This window comes from Talpa occidentalis, unplaced genomic scaffold (genome assembly GCF_014898055.3).
Source record: "Talpa occidentalis isolate TD23 unplaced genomic scaffold, MPIMG_talOcc4v2.1 talOcc4.12, whole genome shotgun sequence".
NCBI lineage: Eukaryota > Metazoa > Chordata > Mammalia > Eulipotyphla > Talpidae > Talpa > Talpa occidentalis.
This window is the reverse complement of record NW_023601212.1, coordinates 5,859,365-5,875,974: the sequence shown is the minus strand read 5'-3', so window position 1 is coordinate 5,875,974 and position 16,610 is coordinate 5,859,365. Positions and strand designations below refer to the sequence as shown.

The window sequence follows — 16,610 nt, the reverse complement described above, 5'->3', positions numbered from 1 at the left end:
TGGACCGGCACGCGTCAGGTGACCAGCACAGGAGGGCCAGAGGGACACGTGGCAGCGGCCCCCTCACCGAAGCAGAGGAAAATCCAGAACAAACAGGAAAAGGTGAGAATAAGGAAAGAACCCGAGGGGACCGCACACACACCTCCTGTGAGGTAGTCTTGGCGTCAAGAGCCCCCAAAAGCCCACACAGTCTGGGCCTGGTGAGGTAAAATTTGTAAGTTTATTCGGGGGATGTGGTGTCAGGACTCCTCGTTGCCGGAGTCGTCCTCATCATCCCCGAAGCAGCTGTCGGCCTCGGCCTCGGCCTCGCCATCCTCGTAGTAGTCGTCGTAGAACAGGTCTGAGCCCTCGTCGGGCACCGGGGCCTTGGTCTTCACGCAGTACTCGGCCAGCGTGGTGGGCACCTTCACACCATCCCGCTCCGCATCCACCTTGGTCCCCAGGACCTGCTTCCTGGGGGGACAGATGGGCAGGGACTCAGCACCACAGAGGCCTGTCCCCACGGGGTCTCACAGCAGGTAGGAAGAGCCTGTCGTCCCTCCAATGGGAAGAAGGTGAGCAGGCAGAGCTCTCGGGAGTTGGCACGCAAGGCCGCCAGGACAGGGAGGGGGCATGCTCGGGGCCGCAGGGGGCCCCGCAGGCAGAAGAGCTCTGCACGCAGGGACCCTCCACCGTGATCCTGAGACACGGCATCCCATAGGGCAGGCGCCGCCAGGCTAGGTCCAAGTGCTGCACCAAACGACCATTTAACCTCCCAGACGGGCCGTCGGCAGGGGCGGGCTGCAGTCTGCTACCGCGGACGTGGAGCAGGGCACTTCTCCTTGCCCGCCAGCCCTCCTAACAGGGAAAGCTTGCGCGGGGGTGGCGATGCACAGGGAGGGGCCGAGGAGTGCCCAGGAGCGGGAGAATAGAGTCACACCCAGGAAGCCGCATCAGACGCCCCATTACTGTGTTCCTCAGCCTGCCGCTCTCCGGTGGAGCACACTGCCGTTCGTGAGGGGCTGGCAGGCCAGGAAAGCCTTCTCATGGTGACGGGGAACAGGCAGGGGCACAGAGTAGCAGCTCCTACCGGGGGGCACACACCCAACGTCTCGGCATGAACTATGTCTGAAACTGGAACCTCAAAGTTCCAGCAGGTGCTGAGACCTCTGAGCAGCAGAGGCTCCATCGCCGCAGCAGCAGCACCACGGGAGCACAGCCCCGGGAGTGAGCAGTCAGCACGGCGCTGCCATCGCGCCCGCTCCTGTGGCACATGTGCGCTGGCCCACAGGGAGCGCTGAGGATAAAAATAGACTGGTTTTTATTTTGGTGCCACGTGGGAGGCAGCCAGGAGAACTGGGGCAGGCAGCTGGGCACACGGGTAGGGCCCTCTGGAGGAGCCAAGCAGGTACTCACCCCAGCCCCGCGCCCCCCAAGCCCTGCCGAGGGCCTCCCGCTCAGGAGTGGGAGGGCACATCAGGTAGCAGGGGCACACAGCAGGAGGGGCCGCCCGTCCGCTTACAGCCCCGCCACCTGGTGTGTGTGGGTATGCGGACAAAACGCACAGGACTGACTCTGCGATCTCGATCTCGCCAGGAAACAGCACTGAACTCCGCTTATGTAAACTACCACATACAACCAGGAGAGCCAGGCCACGCCTGTAAGAGGAATTCAAACAACTGTACCTAAGGCTAAAGAAATGGAAATAAACCAGCGTGCGCTGCAAAGCAGGCGGGGCTGAACACTGCAAGGTCGTCAACCCATGAAATCTTGTTAACCCCGTTGACACACACACATGCAAATGGGCAGTAGGTCACCTGTACCATGTGCAAGGCCACCAACCCCACAAAATCCCCCACTTGTCTGGTGTGCACAGGTATACACCTGTCTAGAATGCACGAGCTCACGATGCAGCATCTGAAAGACAAAGGCCAGCTCACCTGCAGGATGTGTGCGAGGTGCTGACCCCAGAAGCCCTCCGGCAGCCTAGCGTGTGCACACTGAGCCTGAGAGCCTGTCTGCACGGGCACAAGTGCTCACGCACACCGCTACAGGTGCACAGACACAGCCACCCGTCAGTGAGCACACATCGCACTCACACATGTTTGGTACATGCACATGTTGTGCTCATATGTGTGTAGAAAACATGGGAACCAGCTTCCCGGGAGGCAGGGGAAGCAGCAGTGCTGCGTGGCTCTAACCAGAGGAATGTCACATGGGGAGAGAAGCAAGCACATGACACCATGTGGACAGAGCTCGGTGGTGAGGCAAAGGAAAGCAGCAGCTACACAGGTGGAGCCTCTGCATTTCCACCATGTTCTAGAAAGACAGTTCTGGGCAAAGGCCAGTGGTGCAGGCTGGGAGCGGCGTGACCGGCAGGGCAGAAGGGACAGTCCAGGTGGACAATGGGAAGGCACACCAAGAGGACACCAGGGTTGTGGGGCTTTTACTCTTATTTACACTTGGGTGCAAATGCACGTTCCCTTCTTAAGAAGCGTTTCTGCAGCATCAGCAACACAACTGCAGTGCTGGTCTGCCCGCGCACACCCAGGGCATAGTCCCCACCAGAGGTGTCTGTACCTTTCAAACTCCCCTCCTGACAGCCATGCCGCCTGAGCTCCCCACATCCCGGATGGCAGTCTGTTCTCCTTCAGCCTGGCTTCCTCTGGCACATACGGTAGAGATGCCGCCATTAGGCAGCCTGACCAGCCCACCCTTCCCAGGCTGATGGACATTTGGGATGTCGCCAGCCTTGGGCGAACCAGAGCTGCTGCAAACATTTGTGTGCAAACTAGTGTGTACTCAAGCCTCCACGTAGTGTAAACACCCAGGTCTGGAACAGCTGTAACTAACTGCTTATTTATTTTCTAATTAATAAGCAAGAGACAACCTAAGAAAGTACATGACAAAACCGTATGAATGGTGCAGTGTGCCACGAAACAAGTCAGGAACGCTGCGCTAGAGTGACACTGGCCGCAGCAGTTCTCAGAACAAAACAAGGAAGAGAAGGCGGTTGAGGGACCAAGCTGAGGCCCAGCGCTGCCAGGTGTGAACAAACCGCCCTGACTGGGCTCCTGGGACCCAAAGATTCGGTGTGTGAAAGGCCCCTTCACGGACGCGCCTGCACAAGGGAGAAGGCCGGAAACAGCTACAATGAGAATGGAGGGCAAATTCAGAGTAACATGTTGCTCTCAGAATCAGGAAAAGTTTTTTCTAGGAAAGACTACTACATGTACTAACTCCACGATGGCTTCTCTGCCTTTAGAAAATGACTCCAGATTTCAAAATTATACACATAAATGGTTCACAGCTGAGATTTATTAATGGAAAAGACGCTACAGAAACATGATCTCAGTAATGTAAGAAAAACATTTCCCTGACAAAACGACACGTGAAACAGAGTGCTCACGGAACAGGACATTTGCACACGCGCTGAGGTGGGGTCACACGGCATTTAAGAGCCAACAGTTGAGCTGCACACCCTAGTTACAGGCAGCGTGAGCAGGAAGGCCTGCTGTCCCGAGGAGGCACTGCCTGCATCGTAACAGGGAGCCAGCTGGGCAGAACAAGGACCAGGAGTCTCTGGTATTTTGGTTACAAAGCAGAGGGACAGGGCATGGCCTTGTCAAGATGTGATGGTGGACACCTGGTATTTACGTGCCCGACTTTCTGCCCATATATGACAACACATATGTGCACACCTAACACACGCATTACATGCGGGCCACTCTGTGCACTATGTGCCTTGAGCCACACACACCATCCCTCGTTGCCCCACCCCGTGGGTTGAGCCCCTCTGTGACCTCCTCACCGGATGATGTCTGTGTACTCCCGATCCCTGCCCTTGCTTTCTTTCCACTTCCTGTACATCACTGAGGCGTCTACGTTGGCCGGAGAGAAGGTGTTAGGCTCGTTGAGGAGGGAGATGACGCTCAGGAGGATGGTCCTGCAGGAGCACGGGGTCAGTGGGCAGAAGGTGTGGGGATGCCACTCTCTGGGAGGCCAGGACTAGCTTGCAGCAAGAAGCAAAGGCATAGCTTGCAGTGGCTGCCACTCACAGGAGCCCAGAACCCGCTGCTCTCAGAGCGAGGAAGCTTCTGGAGACACCCTCACCCACGGGGCACTGACATGGGCCTCTCACCACCACTGGCTGTGCTTTAGGTTCCCAGGACAGGGGGCTGAGCTCTGGCCTCTCCACCTGCCTCCTCCCCCACTCTGTTGCACACCCTGCTTCCAGACATGAAGCGTGTGGGCAGAGAACCAACCTGCCTCCCCCTGAAACCCTCCCACCCCCCGCGTGACTGGGTTCCTTCATGCTACCAAGTTTTACTATGGCCTGGGCTGGACAAAGGACATGTGGACCAGGAGACAGGGTGTCTGCATTCAGGAGCCAGCCTATTCAGGGTGAGGATGCAGGTGGCTGGGCTCTGCGGGGTTAAGGAAAGAGGGAGGCCAGTGAAGTGGAGCCGGGGGCCCCAAAGTATTCTTGGGGAGGCCAGATGCACTATAGAGCACGGTGGCCCTGAGAACCACAAGGTTTGTCTTCCCATGTCTGTGTCTCCAGGCTTGAGGAAACCCCACAGGAACAAGAAGTTCAAGGACACAGGAAGCGGGGTGGGGGGGAGAAGGGGCTGTGTGCCTAGCCCAGCCTCACCTGACATTCTGGGTGGGGTTCCACCGCTCCGAGGGCAGCTCCCCACTCTGGGGGTCATCGACGGGGGGGTGGAGGATAGAGATGCACACGTCCCCTGTCTGTGCGGGACAGGAGGGTCAGTGCCATACTGGGTCCTGTGACCCCAAGTCCCCTGCCCACCCCCACTAGAGGGGTCAGGCGGGGCATGCTCACCTCATAGATGTTGGGGTGCCACATCTTGGTCAGGAACCGGAATGCTGGCGGGGAGTAAGGGTAGTCGATGGGGAACTTGAGGCGTGCCTGTGGGAGTGGGGGAGCAGACAGCAGGGGGCTCAGCTAGGCCAGGCTGCCCACAGATGTGAAAACACGGAGGGACACTGCCTGCTGCCCATACTCCTCACAGGCCCGGGGTGAGGTTCACAACAGGCTGCCCTGGGCTTGTTCAGGATCACCTGAACCGAGCCCGTCCTCCAGTCTGCTGCTGAGGAATCAGTACCGGCCCAGGATCCTGTCCCCAAGACCCCAGGTCCAGGGAGTGTGGCCAGTTCACACCAGCACACAGCAGGACCCAGCACAGGAGCAGATACTCAGACCCAGTCTGAGGCAATGGAGAGGGTTGGAACTGATGCTGTTCCCTGGTGATCACTCCTGAAACCTTCCTGGGCTGCGCCAAGAGAGGAGGCGAGTCGGCTGCTGATGGACGCTCCACTCACAGGGCTCATCGTGAAGGGTGAGGGCACCAGGAAGGGCTGACTACCTGGTGACAAAGCCGGTGAGTCCACAGCAGGCAAGGAGACGCTGCTTGTGTCAGCCCCAATGCCCGTCATCAGGACTCTAGCTGGACTTCAGGCCCTCGGGGCCAAGCGGGGCATTGGGGGACATGGTGGGACACCTTTGCCACCTCTGGAGATTCACCCTCCAAGGCAGGGGGCACGTGGGGTATTTAAGGGAAGTCCCTGAGCTCTCTGGTGAATATGCTGCGTCCTGGGAGGAAAGTAACTTGTCAGCACCACAGAGCAAGCCTAGAACTCAGGTCTCAGAACTCAGCTGGAACTTAGCTTCTAAGTGATGGCCGCAGCTTCCTCAGCGCAGTAGGGGCAGGCTCCTCTGCACCCAGCACCCACCAAGCTCCAAGTCTCCCATTTTCAGAACTTGGAGATGTCTTGATCACGGGGCAATTGAGGCTCAGGGAAGAATAGTACCGGCCCAAGCACACAGCAGGGAGGGAACACTGGCACCTTTCCAGAGCTCTCTGCATTGTCCCCAGGGCATAAAGGAGGAGTTGGGAAGTGATGGTGCCAATCCCCGCATTTTCACATTTCCTGTGGGTCTTCCCCCTACAACTCCCCAACTAACCCAGGGGAAGGAGTTGAAAGTCGGGGTTCAGGATGACCTGGGTCCCTTAATGGCTTCTCTGAGGACAGACCCTATGGCAGATGTGACCCAAGTCTATGGCAGAGCCCCATCCCCAATCCATTCTTCTCTAGAAAAATCAGCATTATCCCTCAGCGCCAGCCTGGGAGGCTCTACTGATACCCCTGGCAACCTACTGAAAGGAAATCACCAGAAAACCGTACCCGTCCTTAAGAGATCTGGCCTGCTCTCAGGTTGGGGCCCTTATCCTGGCTCTGAGCAGCTCCAAGTCTCATACCTCTGCTCCCCAAAGAGGCGACAGGAAGGGGGCTGGTTAAATAATTAGGCTCCCAATCTGTTCTCTGCAAGGGGAGGGATGTTCACACTTATCCTCCATTCCGCCCCAGCAAAGAGGGAATCTCCACCCAGGAATCATCCCCCTGCAGGCCAGGCTGTTCCCTCCAGGCTACTGAGCAGGCACAGCTAAGACATTAGCTCAAAGTGCAAACACAGACATCTGTGCTAGTGGTGATGGGAACCATGCCCTGCCCGCCGAAGTCTGGCCTAGTGGTGCTTTCTACCCCTACCCAGGCAGAACGGAGTATGGCAGAGCTGCTGGGCTCTCTGCAGGCTGATGGGGGCGGGGAGGGGTGTGTGTGGCTAGGCTGAGGGCTTACTCCCCACCTTGTGTACAGGGAGACCGCCTGATTTGTCCTGAGCTCTGCAAGGCTGTAGCTCAGGTCTTGAGGTGCCCAAAGCTGCCCTGATTTTGGTCCGAATCCTTTGCCACACGAGACAGAAACACACCCAGTTCCAGGGAGGGGGCTCTCTGCTACCAGCAACAACAAGGAGCCACTTGGGACGAAACCCCACAGAGTACAGAAGAAACGGCCAGCGTGTGAGATTTGGGCCAGGGGAAGCCAGCTCCACAGCGGAACCTGAAAAAGGTCAGCTGGGGGGAGGCCAGGGCTTCTGAGCCGGGACGCGGGGCCGCTGGCAGGGGCCGGGCCGGCCGGGGGCGGGTGGGCGTGGGCGCCCGGCTTCACCCTCGCGGCAGAGGCCGCCAGAGCCCGGCGCTGGGGGCTGCTGCCGGCAAGGGCTGCCGTTTTCCAAGCGGGCTCAGCCGCCAAGGTCCCGTCTGGGCCCGCGGTGGAACCTGTCCCGGGAGGGCCGCGCCCCCCCGCCGCGGGCGGGCTCCGGGCGTCCCTTTGTCTCCCCGGGCGAGCCGGGACCCCCGCCCAGACACAAAGAGGGTGGAGGGTGGAGCGTGGAGCGTGGAGGGCGGGCGTCCTCTCCCGGAGCCGCGGCGGGCGCGGGCGGGTCTCCGGGCCGGCGGGGCCGCAGCTCACCTTGAAGTAGCCGCCCTCGTAGTAGGTGTTGGGGGGCCCGAAGATGGCCACCTCCCAGTTGTACAGGTCGCCCTCGTCCACCAGGGTCACCCGGAAGCCCTCGACCGGCTCTTCCTGCAGCCCCTTGAGCTCGAGCAGCAGCGCCTTCTGCGAGCTGGGCACCAGCGGCCGGGCCATGGCGGCGGCGGCGGCGGCGGCGGGGCCCGGGGCCGCCGCGAGGGCGCGGGACGGGCCGGGCCGCGGGGCCGCCGCCGGGAGGGCGCCGCCGGGGTCGGGGCCGCCGCCTGGCTCCTCTGCGCCGCCGCTGCCACCGCCGCCGGCGCCGCCGCCCTGGGCCTCCGAGCGCTCCACCCGCCCGGGCGCCGCCTCCCACACCGCGCCGGCCTCAGCCCCGCCCGGCCCGGCCCGGCCCGCGCCGCGCCTGCGCGCTGCCACCGGCCCGCGCCGCGCCTGCGCGCTGCCACCGGCCCGCCCGCGCCTGCGCGCCCGCCCGCGGGGCACGCCGGGACGTGGGGCGTTCCCTCCCCCGCCCCGAGCCCGACCCCCGGAGGGGACCCCCGGAGGGAGGGGGCCGAGCGCGCAGGCGCCTTGGCGCTTCCGACGCGCTTGGAGGCCGCGGCCGCCCGGCTCTGGCGAGCGCCCCGGACGCCTGTGCGCCGGGAGGCGGCAGGGCTGGGCCGCGCCCGCTCCCCGGCCCGCCGGCTTTTGGCCTTTTTTGTGACGTCCACAACGCGGGCGGGGCTGGGGCCGGGAATTGGGGTTGGGGTCAGTCGGGGCGGGGTCCGCGGCGGCGGGCGGGCGGGGCTTCGGCCGTCCCCAGCGGGCGCCTCGGCCCGGTGCCGGGGCCTCGGAGTCCCCGCCCGCGAGAGGCTGAGCCTAGGACCGACCTCTGGGCCTTAAAAAGGCTCCCGGAGGACAGCGAGGGGTCCTAGGGTTCCAGGGGTCGGCCAGAGTACTGTCAGCCCCTTGGAGGCAGGTCTGCAAACCGGCCAGGTCCGCAAACATGAAGCTGGCAAGATGCTCTTCCCCAGAGAAACTGGGGAGATGTCTCCCCTTTCCCTGCTGAGCCCCTAGACTTCCACCCACCCTCAGGTGAGCTCTAGCCTTGGCTGTACCCTTATCTCAGGCTGACCTTTCACGCTGACCTCAATTCTAGGTTCTGTCATGACCTTGGAAATGGCCCTCAAATGCTCAATCAAGCCTCTCTTTATCTGTAAAATGGGCTACATGAGATAATATTTGCAAAACTCAACATAGAAACTTCACTGTAGTGTATTTCTGCAGTTATGCCCTGTTGGGAAGGAAGATAGGCTTTCAGGAAGCAGAGGGGCTGCAGGAGTGAAGCAAAAGTGGATGCATGATGAAGAATGTGGACCCTAAGGGGAGAGGGACATGGAGTCAGAAGACAAGGCTGCCTGGGGGCCAGTGTACTCTGGCGGGCACAGACCCACTGTGGCTTTGCCTCCTCCAGTTCATGCAGATGGGCTTCGTTACTGACAGGTAGGGAATAATGCCTCCCACAGATGTCCATGTCCTAACCTTGGAGTCAGAACATCAGAGAGAGGGCGATGTGATGATGGAAGCAGAGGTTGGAATGATGTGCTTTGAACAGGGAGGAAGGGGCATTTAGCCCAGGATGCAGCCACCTATAGAAGCTGGAAAAGGTAACAAGTTGGGAATAAGCAAGTGACTGCTGGCCAGGGAGATGCGGCTGGCCGTGGGACTTCTGGGGAGGTTGAGCTGGGAAGACCTGGGCTCTGCTGATACTTTGGTTTTAGGATTTCAGAGCTTCAGAACTGTGAAATAATAAATTTGTGTTGTTGTAAGTCACTATCATTGTGGTAATTTGTTACAGTGGCCATAGGAATTGAATACAGTTGCTTCTATGAGTTTCAGGTTCTTCATCAGGAAAACTGACTCATTGATTCCTGGCCTTCCAGCCACGCTCCCAGGTGCTGGGGATAGAGCAGTGCACAGAACAAAAAATTCTTACAAAGAATAACAAGCTTGGTGAGGTGTTAGTAAAAGGACTGGTGCGGGGAGGTTATTTTGGCTTGGGCCAGGGGAGGCGTTTCTCACAAGTAGACATTCGAGCAGAGCCCAAAATGGAATGAAAGACTGGGACGTGCAGGCGTGCAGAGATTGCAAGGTGGGGCCAGGCCGATGTGCCGGGGGCAGAGCATGAGGACAGAGGCAAGAATAGAAACTGGAAGTCTCTTGGCTCAGCTTTCCTGAGCGCTGGCTGTGTTTACAGGCCTCGTGTCATGACATGATCCCATTACCCTGGCTGAGGTCCTCCTGGCTCAACCCTCCCCCCAAAAAAAGAGTCCCAGGCTGTATCTCACTGGCTGGAGGAGTCACATACCTAGGTTCCTGGAGCACTCCCTTGCGGGGTGTCACCCACATCACAGGGATGCTGGCTATACCAAGGGGTGAGCATCAGCTGAGGAACCACGAGAATTTGGGGTCAACTTATGGGGAGGAGGAGGGCAGTCAATCCTAGGCTCTGCCTAGCTGCCAGGAAGGGCCGGGAGCTACATGGAGGAGCCCAGACACTCCAGAGGAACCCCAGGTCTGGCTGCTGCCCACAGGTCTGCCCTCCAGGTTTCGGGCCCAGCAGGCCGTGGTGCTGGGGTGGGGGGAGGGCGGAGGTGCAGGGCCAGTCCACGACGTGACTTTAGAATCTTGGGGGACCAGGCAGCAAGTGAAGCCATAGATGCTAAGACACCAAGCGCAGAGCATTCTAGGGGCAAGGAGAGGCCCTGGAGGAAGGCAGAGAAGCTGGGAAAAGAGGAGACCTTCCTGGGAGGCCTGGGAAGAAGCATCATGGAGGCATGGGCAGGGCGTGCGGAGGCGTGGGACGCCGGGAAGGGGGGTTGCAGAGGGGAGGGCTGCACATTCCGTGTTCATTCTATGCGAGGGGCTTCAGGATAGGTCAGCTGAAGACTGTCGGCCACAGTCCAACTGGGATCATGACAAACGGGACTCTGGGCCCTGGGTCAGGTGTGGTGGTGACTCGGGCAGTGAGGAAGGCGGGGTGCAGGGGAGGTGGTCCTGGCTGGAGCTGGCCTCCGCCTGATGGGATAGAGCCTGGAATGTGAGCTGCCGAGTTCACTCTACCTGAAGCAAGGGGACAGTTTTTTGTACCTGGTCTCTACTCTGGCCACACTGCCGAGGGAGGTATACAGCCTGCAGGGCCACGTGCGCCTCACAGGGCAGCTGGGTGGGGACCGGGGGGCACCCGCAAGACCCAGTACACACTGGTGTCAGTTTCTGATCACCAGGAGGGAGTGATGCCCCTATGGTCCAGTTACCTACAAGGTACTTGGGTCCATGTGTTCTCGGAACCACCTATGCCGGCGACCCTGGCCTGGCCTTCAGGACAGTGGGGCACTTAATGCAGATCTGCCCAGCTGTGGGCTACATGCTGGCAGTGGCTTCAGCCCCCTTTTGTCCAGTGTTGCCAGCCCCATTTAGTGGTCCCCAGACTGTGGGGACCCTGTGCCCACACTTGTACCATCTCCACTGGCGGTCGTTAGAGCTTACACTGGCGAGTGGGGCACTGATCTTTAGTTTCCGGTCACCCTTTGCCGCGTAACAAAGCAACTGGTAGCTAAAACAAGAACATTTCTCTAGCTCAGGAATCTGCAAAGCAGGATCGGTTCCAAGCCTCCTTGTGACAGGCTGAGCCCTGGGCATGTCCCGTGGAGGGGGTTGCCTTTATGACCTTGCCTTGGGCATTGTACAGTGTCACAGAAGTCACGTTCAAGGAGAGGTGACACAGTTTCCACCACTTGCTCTGCCTTTTGACGGGAAGTAGTGAGGTTCTGGAAGAGTCAAACAGAAATGTGTCTTCTGTGGAAGACTCACGGGGTTCTGGGAGTGTCGAATATTGTATTACTTTGTCTACTGTGGAAAACATGAGCTTCTGGAAAAGTGAGCAAATGGAAATTATTGTCGTGGCTGTTGTGAAAACATGTGAGGTTCTGGAAGGGCGTGGGGTCTGGGATGTTGGCTCCTTGCCGGCCCTACACCGAGGCAGGGTGGGAGGTGGGAGGCAAGGTGGCCTGCCATGGTGTACTTAAGAAAGGCCCGGCTAGGGCTGACTCCTGCTCATGGAGGAGGGGACGGGGCGAGGATCACCTGCCAGCCACTGTCCCAGCCCCAGACCTGATCCTGCTCCCCTGGATTTTACATGTAAGGAACGGCCCCACTCCTGAGAGGGGACGTGAGGAGAGAAGGGCCATGGGGTCTTGGTGGGAGGGACTGGACAGATCCGTGTTGGTTCTGCAAAGACTGGACAGCGGGGGCAGTCACAGCATGGGGTGGGTTCTGGAGCGGGGCCTGGGTTGGAATCCTTACTTGGGCCCCTTGCTGACAGCATGACTCTTCACCTCCAGGGCCTCAGTTTCCCCACCTGCCAAACAGGGGAGTAATTTACCTTCCTTATAGGGTAGTGTTGGGCCGTGAACACTGCAGGAGCTGGAAGTGGCTACTCTGCTATTACCTGCCCAGCTGAGCTCTGCCTCTGACAACCTGGAAGCCGCGGGTCAGGCAGGAACTAACTGGGCAGGGCCTGTGGGGGATCCTAGCTCGGGGACTGGTCCTATCCAGAGCCTTCAGGCTGGACCTACTGGGTTTTGGAACTGGTGGGTACAGGGCACTCACTGCTCTCTGCTCCCAGAAAGCTGAACGCAGGGGCACCTGCATGTCCAGGTGTTGTCTGGCAAGTGTGGCAGGTGTGCGGTCTGAGTGGAGGAACATTTTTGTGGACATGGTGTTGGGAAGTGGGGGAGCACACACACCAGGTCAGCCTTGGGGATATACTTTATTATTACTGGGGTCCTGGGCTCCCCACCGAAGGGGCTAGGGCATCATTCCTGGCAGGAAGCTAGGTGTGGGGGAGGCTTCCTGCACTTCCTTTGCATGCAGGGCAGCCGGGTCCTGGCCCCGATCCGTGTTCACCCCGGATCCGGTGAGATAGACCTGTATGCCTACGTCCCCAGTCTGGGCAGAGGGAGCAGGCAAGTGTGAGGAGGGGGTTCAGCCCACCGGCTTGACCTTGGCAATGAAGAGGGTGGCCGCTTTCTCCAGGAACTCCTCCCGCGTCATGGGGTTGCTAGGTCGTCTGGCCACCACAGCACGGTCCATGGCCAGCGCCAGGCTGTCAGGCCCCAGGCGGGAGCCGGCCTCCAGGTAGCGGGCGGGTGCCGTGGCATTGTCGCCGGCCTGCAGGGCTCCCTCCAGGGTGTCCAGCACGGCCTGGCCCACACGGCGGTCAGCCACGGCCAGGGTGGGGTCCTCCAGCAGCTGGTAGAGCGCGCTGGCCCGAGCCACAAACTCCAGCAGCACGAAGCAGGTGAGCATGCCAGTGCGGAAGACATCTAGAGGCACCGCCTCGTGGTCCCGGCACTGGATCTTGCGTAGCAGCGGCGCCACGACTTCCTCGGGGGCCTCCCCGTCCCGGCAGATGCGCTTGAGCAGCTCACTGTAGGTGCGTCCATCCAGCCCTGGCTTCTTCTTGAGCCCACTGGCGCTCAGGCACTCGTAGGCCACGCCCACGTTGTTGTTGAAGGCCGTCCTGCGGGCAGAGGGGCATTGGGCCAGTGCAGAGCCAGCACCACCTGCACGGCTTCCGCCCCCCCCTTGTTCTCCAGCGCACCTGTCGTGGCTGGACAGGGCCCTCGCCCGGCTGTGCCCTCCACCTGGAGTGCCCTTCCTCGGGCTCCCGCGACTGGAGTCTGCTCAAATGCCACCTTTTCAGTGGGGTCTGCCCTGATTCTCTAGCCCCTCCTACATTTTTTCGTAGCAGTCACCGCCTTCTGACTGATTACATGGCGCAGGCCAGCGTGCAGGCCGATCCAGCACACGGGCGCCGCCCAGGCACCACTGCTGTGCTGGGCAGTAACTCCCTGGACTGAAGCCCCTTAGAGAGGAGGAAACCGAGACCCAGAGGTGGGAGTGCAGCTGTCTGGGGTCTCTCTCCCAGAGGGACTCGGTCCTCAGCCCATCTGGCTATAAACCCCTCTCTTTCCCCCCATCTTTGGGCCCTCATTGACACACTGTGGGGGGAGGGGCAGTTGTGGCTCATGAAAGGCCACACTTGCTCCCATCAACACAGTTGCCACCACTCCCCCAGATGCCTCATAACAACCCCGTGGGGGCTTTTATTCACTCTTTTCACCAGAAAAGTAAGTTTGGGATGGTCTGGTGTGAGTCAACAGCAGGCATCTGTGAGGATGCTTACGTTACAATGACCCAGTGGCCTGAAGCAGAACAAGCATCTATCACCTCTCTGTTTCTATGTCAGAGACCTGATGGGAGGCTCTGTCTCTCAGGAGGTTGCAGCCGGAGTATAGCCACACCATGTCAGGCCAGAGCCGGGGCCTCGTGCTCCCCACCTGGGGTCCTGGCCAATCATCAGCAGGGAGCCCCTATACAGAGTGCAGGCACAGCCACTCTCCTTGTGTCTGGGTAGCAAATCTGGTGCCATTGGTTTGCAGACATGGGAGGGGACGGGACGGGGCACGAACACCAGGGCTGGCAGCCATGGAGCCATCAACAATTCTCCACCGGCTCCCCCTACCACAGCCCTCGGGACCCCCAAGTGAGGCTGTGCCCTGAGCTGGCTTCGGCCACTGAGACTCAAGCATAGGACATGAGGTCCCCTCTCAATGGCCATTTTAACAGCATCTGCACTGTCCCCATGGCCTGCTCCCCACTGCCCTGACTGTAAGCTCATGGCAAGATTCTGTGAGCAGAGCCCCTGCTGACTCCTGAGGTATAGGCGAAAAGAGAAACTTCGGTGTGCTGAGGTCAGAGGTTTCAGGGTTGTCTGTAACCATGAGTGACTGCTCATCCTGACGGATACCCAGATGGCCTGCGATCACTGACTGCGCCAAGGCCTCTCTTCTGGAACCTGTTGGCCCGTTTTTGGAATTAGTTCATTCCTTTCTGGAGGCAGCAGTCAGAGCAGCCAAAATTGGGGTCCCTAAGTGTTCATGGAGCACCTCTGTGTATAGCTTTCCCTGGACCTCCCCCCACTTCTTCCAGGGATCCACATGCATGTCAGTCTCTGCCTTCCTCACTGGCACCTCAGGGCTCTTGCAGGACGCAGGCAGGGTGCTTAGGTTGGACACGTCCACTGGTTTAACCAGGGCTGGGATTCAGCCAGGCTGTGCAGATGTTTATTGGATGCTCCTGGCCTTGAGGGGCAGTAAAATGCACAGAGGGGTAATTACAGCCCAGTGAGATCAGAGTCATGAGGGAAGACTGGGCAGAGGCCCAGAGGCTCCGACACCCAGTCTCGAGGTGAGGTCTCACCTCCAAGCCCCAGGGGCTCCCCCGGCCCAGGAGGCTTGTACACTCCCTGTGAAATCATCTGCTGAATCATGGTGGCTACAAGCTCTGCACCTGGCAAGTCCGGGCTCAAATCTTGGCTCCATGGTGGGACCATGGGCTCTGGGCCTCAGTTTCACCATCTGTGATGTAGGCATTAGCTATTTATTGTAGGCGTCATCCGTGTCAGCGCTACACAGAGCAATTAAAAAATATATACATATATATTTATGAATGTGTCCAGAAAGTGACACAGGAGACTTCACTTTAGCGATTCTTGGTGGGGTGGGGTGGGGGGCAGAGGAAGCAACAGGGGAAATCCTGCCCCAAGGTGGACACTGGGCAATGTCTGGGAACGTCTGGGGATCTGTGGTTGTTAAACGGGGGGGGTGGTTCTAGTGTCCAATGAATGGGGCTAGGGATGTGATTCAGTCCCCCTCAGTACCGCGTATAGCCTTCCACAGAGAAGCCCTGATGTCAGCAGTGGGACCTTGAGTGAATGGGCTGCTCCATATCTCCCCAGCCCAGTCCTGTAAATACTCATTTTCTGGCTTAATGGATGCTGGTAAAAAGGCAGCCAGGAGGGTACTGGCTGACAGGACTTGCTCCGCTGCTGACCCTGGACCAAATCCTCCCTGGGCTCCATGATTTTCAAAAGTGGTGAAATTCAGAATTTGCAATAAGGCATCACAGGAGGCAAAGCTGGCTAGAGTTGCAAGCTACCCCGGGTGATGCACGCCCCGCACCCTTGTCTGGGTTCATCCAGCAGCCTAGCAAGCTCCGCGCGTCGGCCCGGGAGCCACGCGGGGCACTGGAGGTTGAAAGCCGGGCCGCAGCCCCCACCCACCCAGCCCGGCCCCGCCCCGCCCCGCACCTCTGGGAGTGATGAGCCAGGCGAAGGTGCCACAGCGCGCGGCCCAGGCGCTGCTGCTGCAGCAGGAGCTGGCCCGGGGGCTCCCCGGCGCCGCCGCTCGCCGGCGAGCGCAGTCCCATGTTCTCGAAGTAGTGCGCCAGGAAAGCGATCGGCTCTTCGGGTCGCGCCTCCAGCACCTTCAGCAGGGCTGTGCGCAGCATCTCCGTCACGCCGACCTGCCGCAGGAAGTCCTCCTCGCTCTCGGCCGTTGCCGTCGCTCGGGACACCGCCGGCCGGCCGCTGTCCGGGAAACTGGCCGCCTGGACCGACGCCGGCCGTCGCTTGTCCACTGCCGCCATCTTCGCTGAGGGCAGCGGGACCGGAAGCGCCGCCATATTTCATAGTGCCGTGGCGCCTCGGCGGCCATCTTGGTTAAGGGCAGGAAGTTCCCAGCTCCCGTGGGCGGGGGAACGCTGAACTGACCGCAGCCGGCCATCCTTTCCCGTAGGTTCTAACAGGAATTCCGAGCTTTCGTTTTCTCCGTTGCGTGCCGGCGGGTTTAGACCCCTAACGTGAGTCTTGCCAGACTCCAAGATGGCTACCTAGGAAGGGCTTAGTTTCTGGCATGAAGCCGCAAAGCAGGCCATCTTGGTAGTGGGCGAGTCCTTTTTTAGAGTGTTTCCCTAGCAACCAGTCTCCCTGGTTACCAGAGAAGCCCCGCGGGGCTGGGGAGGGAAGGTCCGCCCAGACGCCCGGCTGTGCGCCGCTCCCGCCCGCCCCCTTTTGTGATTTTCTTCTGGGTCTTCGCACCCAGCCCGCCCTTCCCCTCGCCCAGCCCGAGTTTATAGCCCGAGTTTGTGGCTCGCCGGGTGGGTGAAGCCCCGCCACCCCCGGCGGGACTGGGGATCTGCTCCGGGTTCCCACACTCGCCATCCCCGAGTGCGTGTTCGCGCGAATGGACCGTCTCCGATTCCGCTGCCCCTCCTGGGCTTGTACTCGTCTTCACCACCAGAGGGATCTTGCTTCGATGGAACCTGCGGTCCCGCGAGCCTCTGCCTCGGCTCCCCAGCGTCCGCGGGCTTCAGTCCCAGGCGTCGAGGGGTCC

The 16,610-nt window shown here is 60.1% G+C and overlaps 2 protein-coding genes across 2 annotated transcripts; both read right to left on the bottom strand.

The window, feature by feature from the left end:
• Positions 1–201: 201 nt before the first annotated feature.
• CDC34 (cell division cycle 34, ubiqiutin conjugating enzyme) lies at positions 202–7,694 on the bottom strand. The gene is made up of 5 exons (XM_037504885.1): positions 7,315–7,694; positions 4,826–4,912; positions 4,634–4,731; positions 3,791–3,925; positions 202–453 (listed from the first exon to the last, which is right to left on the bottom strand). Exons 1-5 carry the CDS (start codon positions 7,489–7,491, stop codon positions 240–242), a joined length of 711 nt encoding a protein of 236 aa, XP_037360782.1. The 5' UTR covers positions 7,492–7,694; the 3' UTR covers positions 202–239.
• Positions 7,695–12,084: 4,390 nt separating this feature from the next.
• On the bottom strand, positions 12,085–15,900 carry TPGS1 (tubulin polyglutamylase complex subunit 1). The gene is made up of 2 exons (XM_037504884.2): positions 15,527–15,900; positions 12,085–12,895 (listed from the first exon to the last, which is right to left on the bottom strand). Exons 1-2 carry the CDS (start codon positions 15,898–15,900, stop codon positions 12,358–12,360), a joined length of 912 nt encoding a protein of 303 aa, XP_037360781.1. The 3' UTR covers positions 12,085–12,357.
• Positions 15,901–16,610: the final 710 nt, after the last annotated feature.

Bases quoted from the DNA above. Each gene is read 5' to 3' on its own strand.
- TPGS1 (XM_037504884.2), bottom strand. From the start codon at position 15,900: ATGGCGGCGCTTCCGGTCCCGCTGCCCTCAGCGAAGATGGCGGCAGTG. The intron at 12,896-15,526 runs GTGCGGGGCGGG...CTCTGCCCGCAG, and splicing joins CTGGCTCATCACTCCCAGAG to GACGGCCTTCAACAACAACG.
- CDC34 (XM_037504885.1), bottom strand. From the start codon at position 7,491: ATGGCCCGGCCGCTGGTGCCCAGCTCGCAGAAGGCGCTGCTGCTCGAG. The intron at 4,732-4,825 runs GTGAGCATGCCC...TGTCCCGCACAG, and splicing joins GGCACCCCAACATCTATGAG to ACAGGGGACGTGTGCATCTC. The intron at 454-3,790 runs GTGAGGAGGTCA...CTGTCCCCCCAG, and splicing joins GAGTACACAGACATCATCCG to GAAGCAGGTCCTGGGGACCA.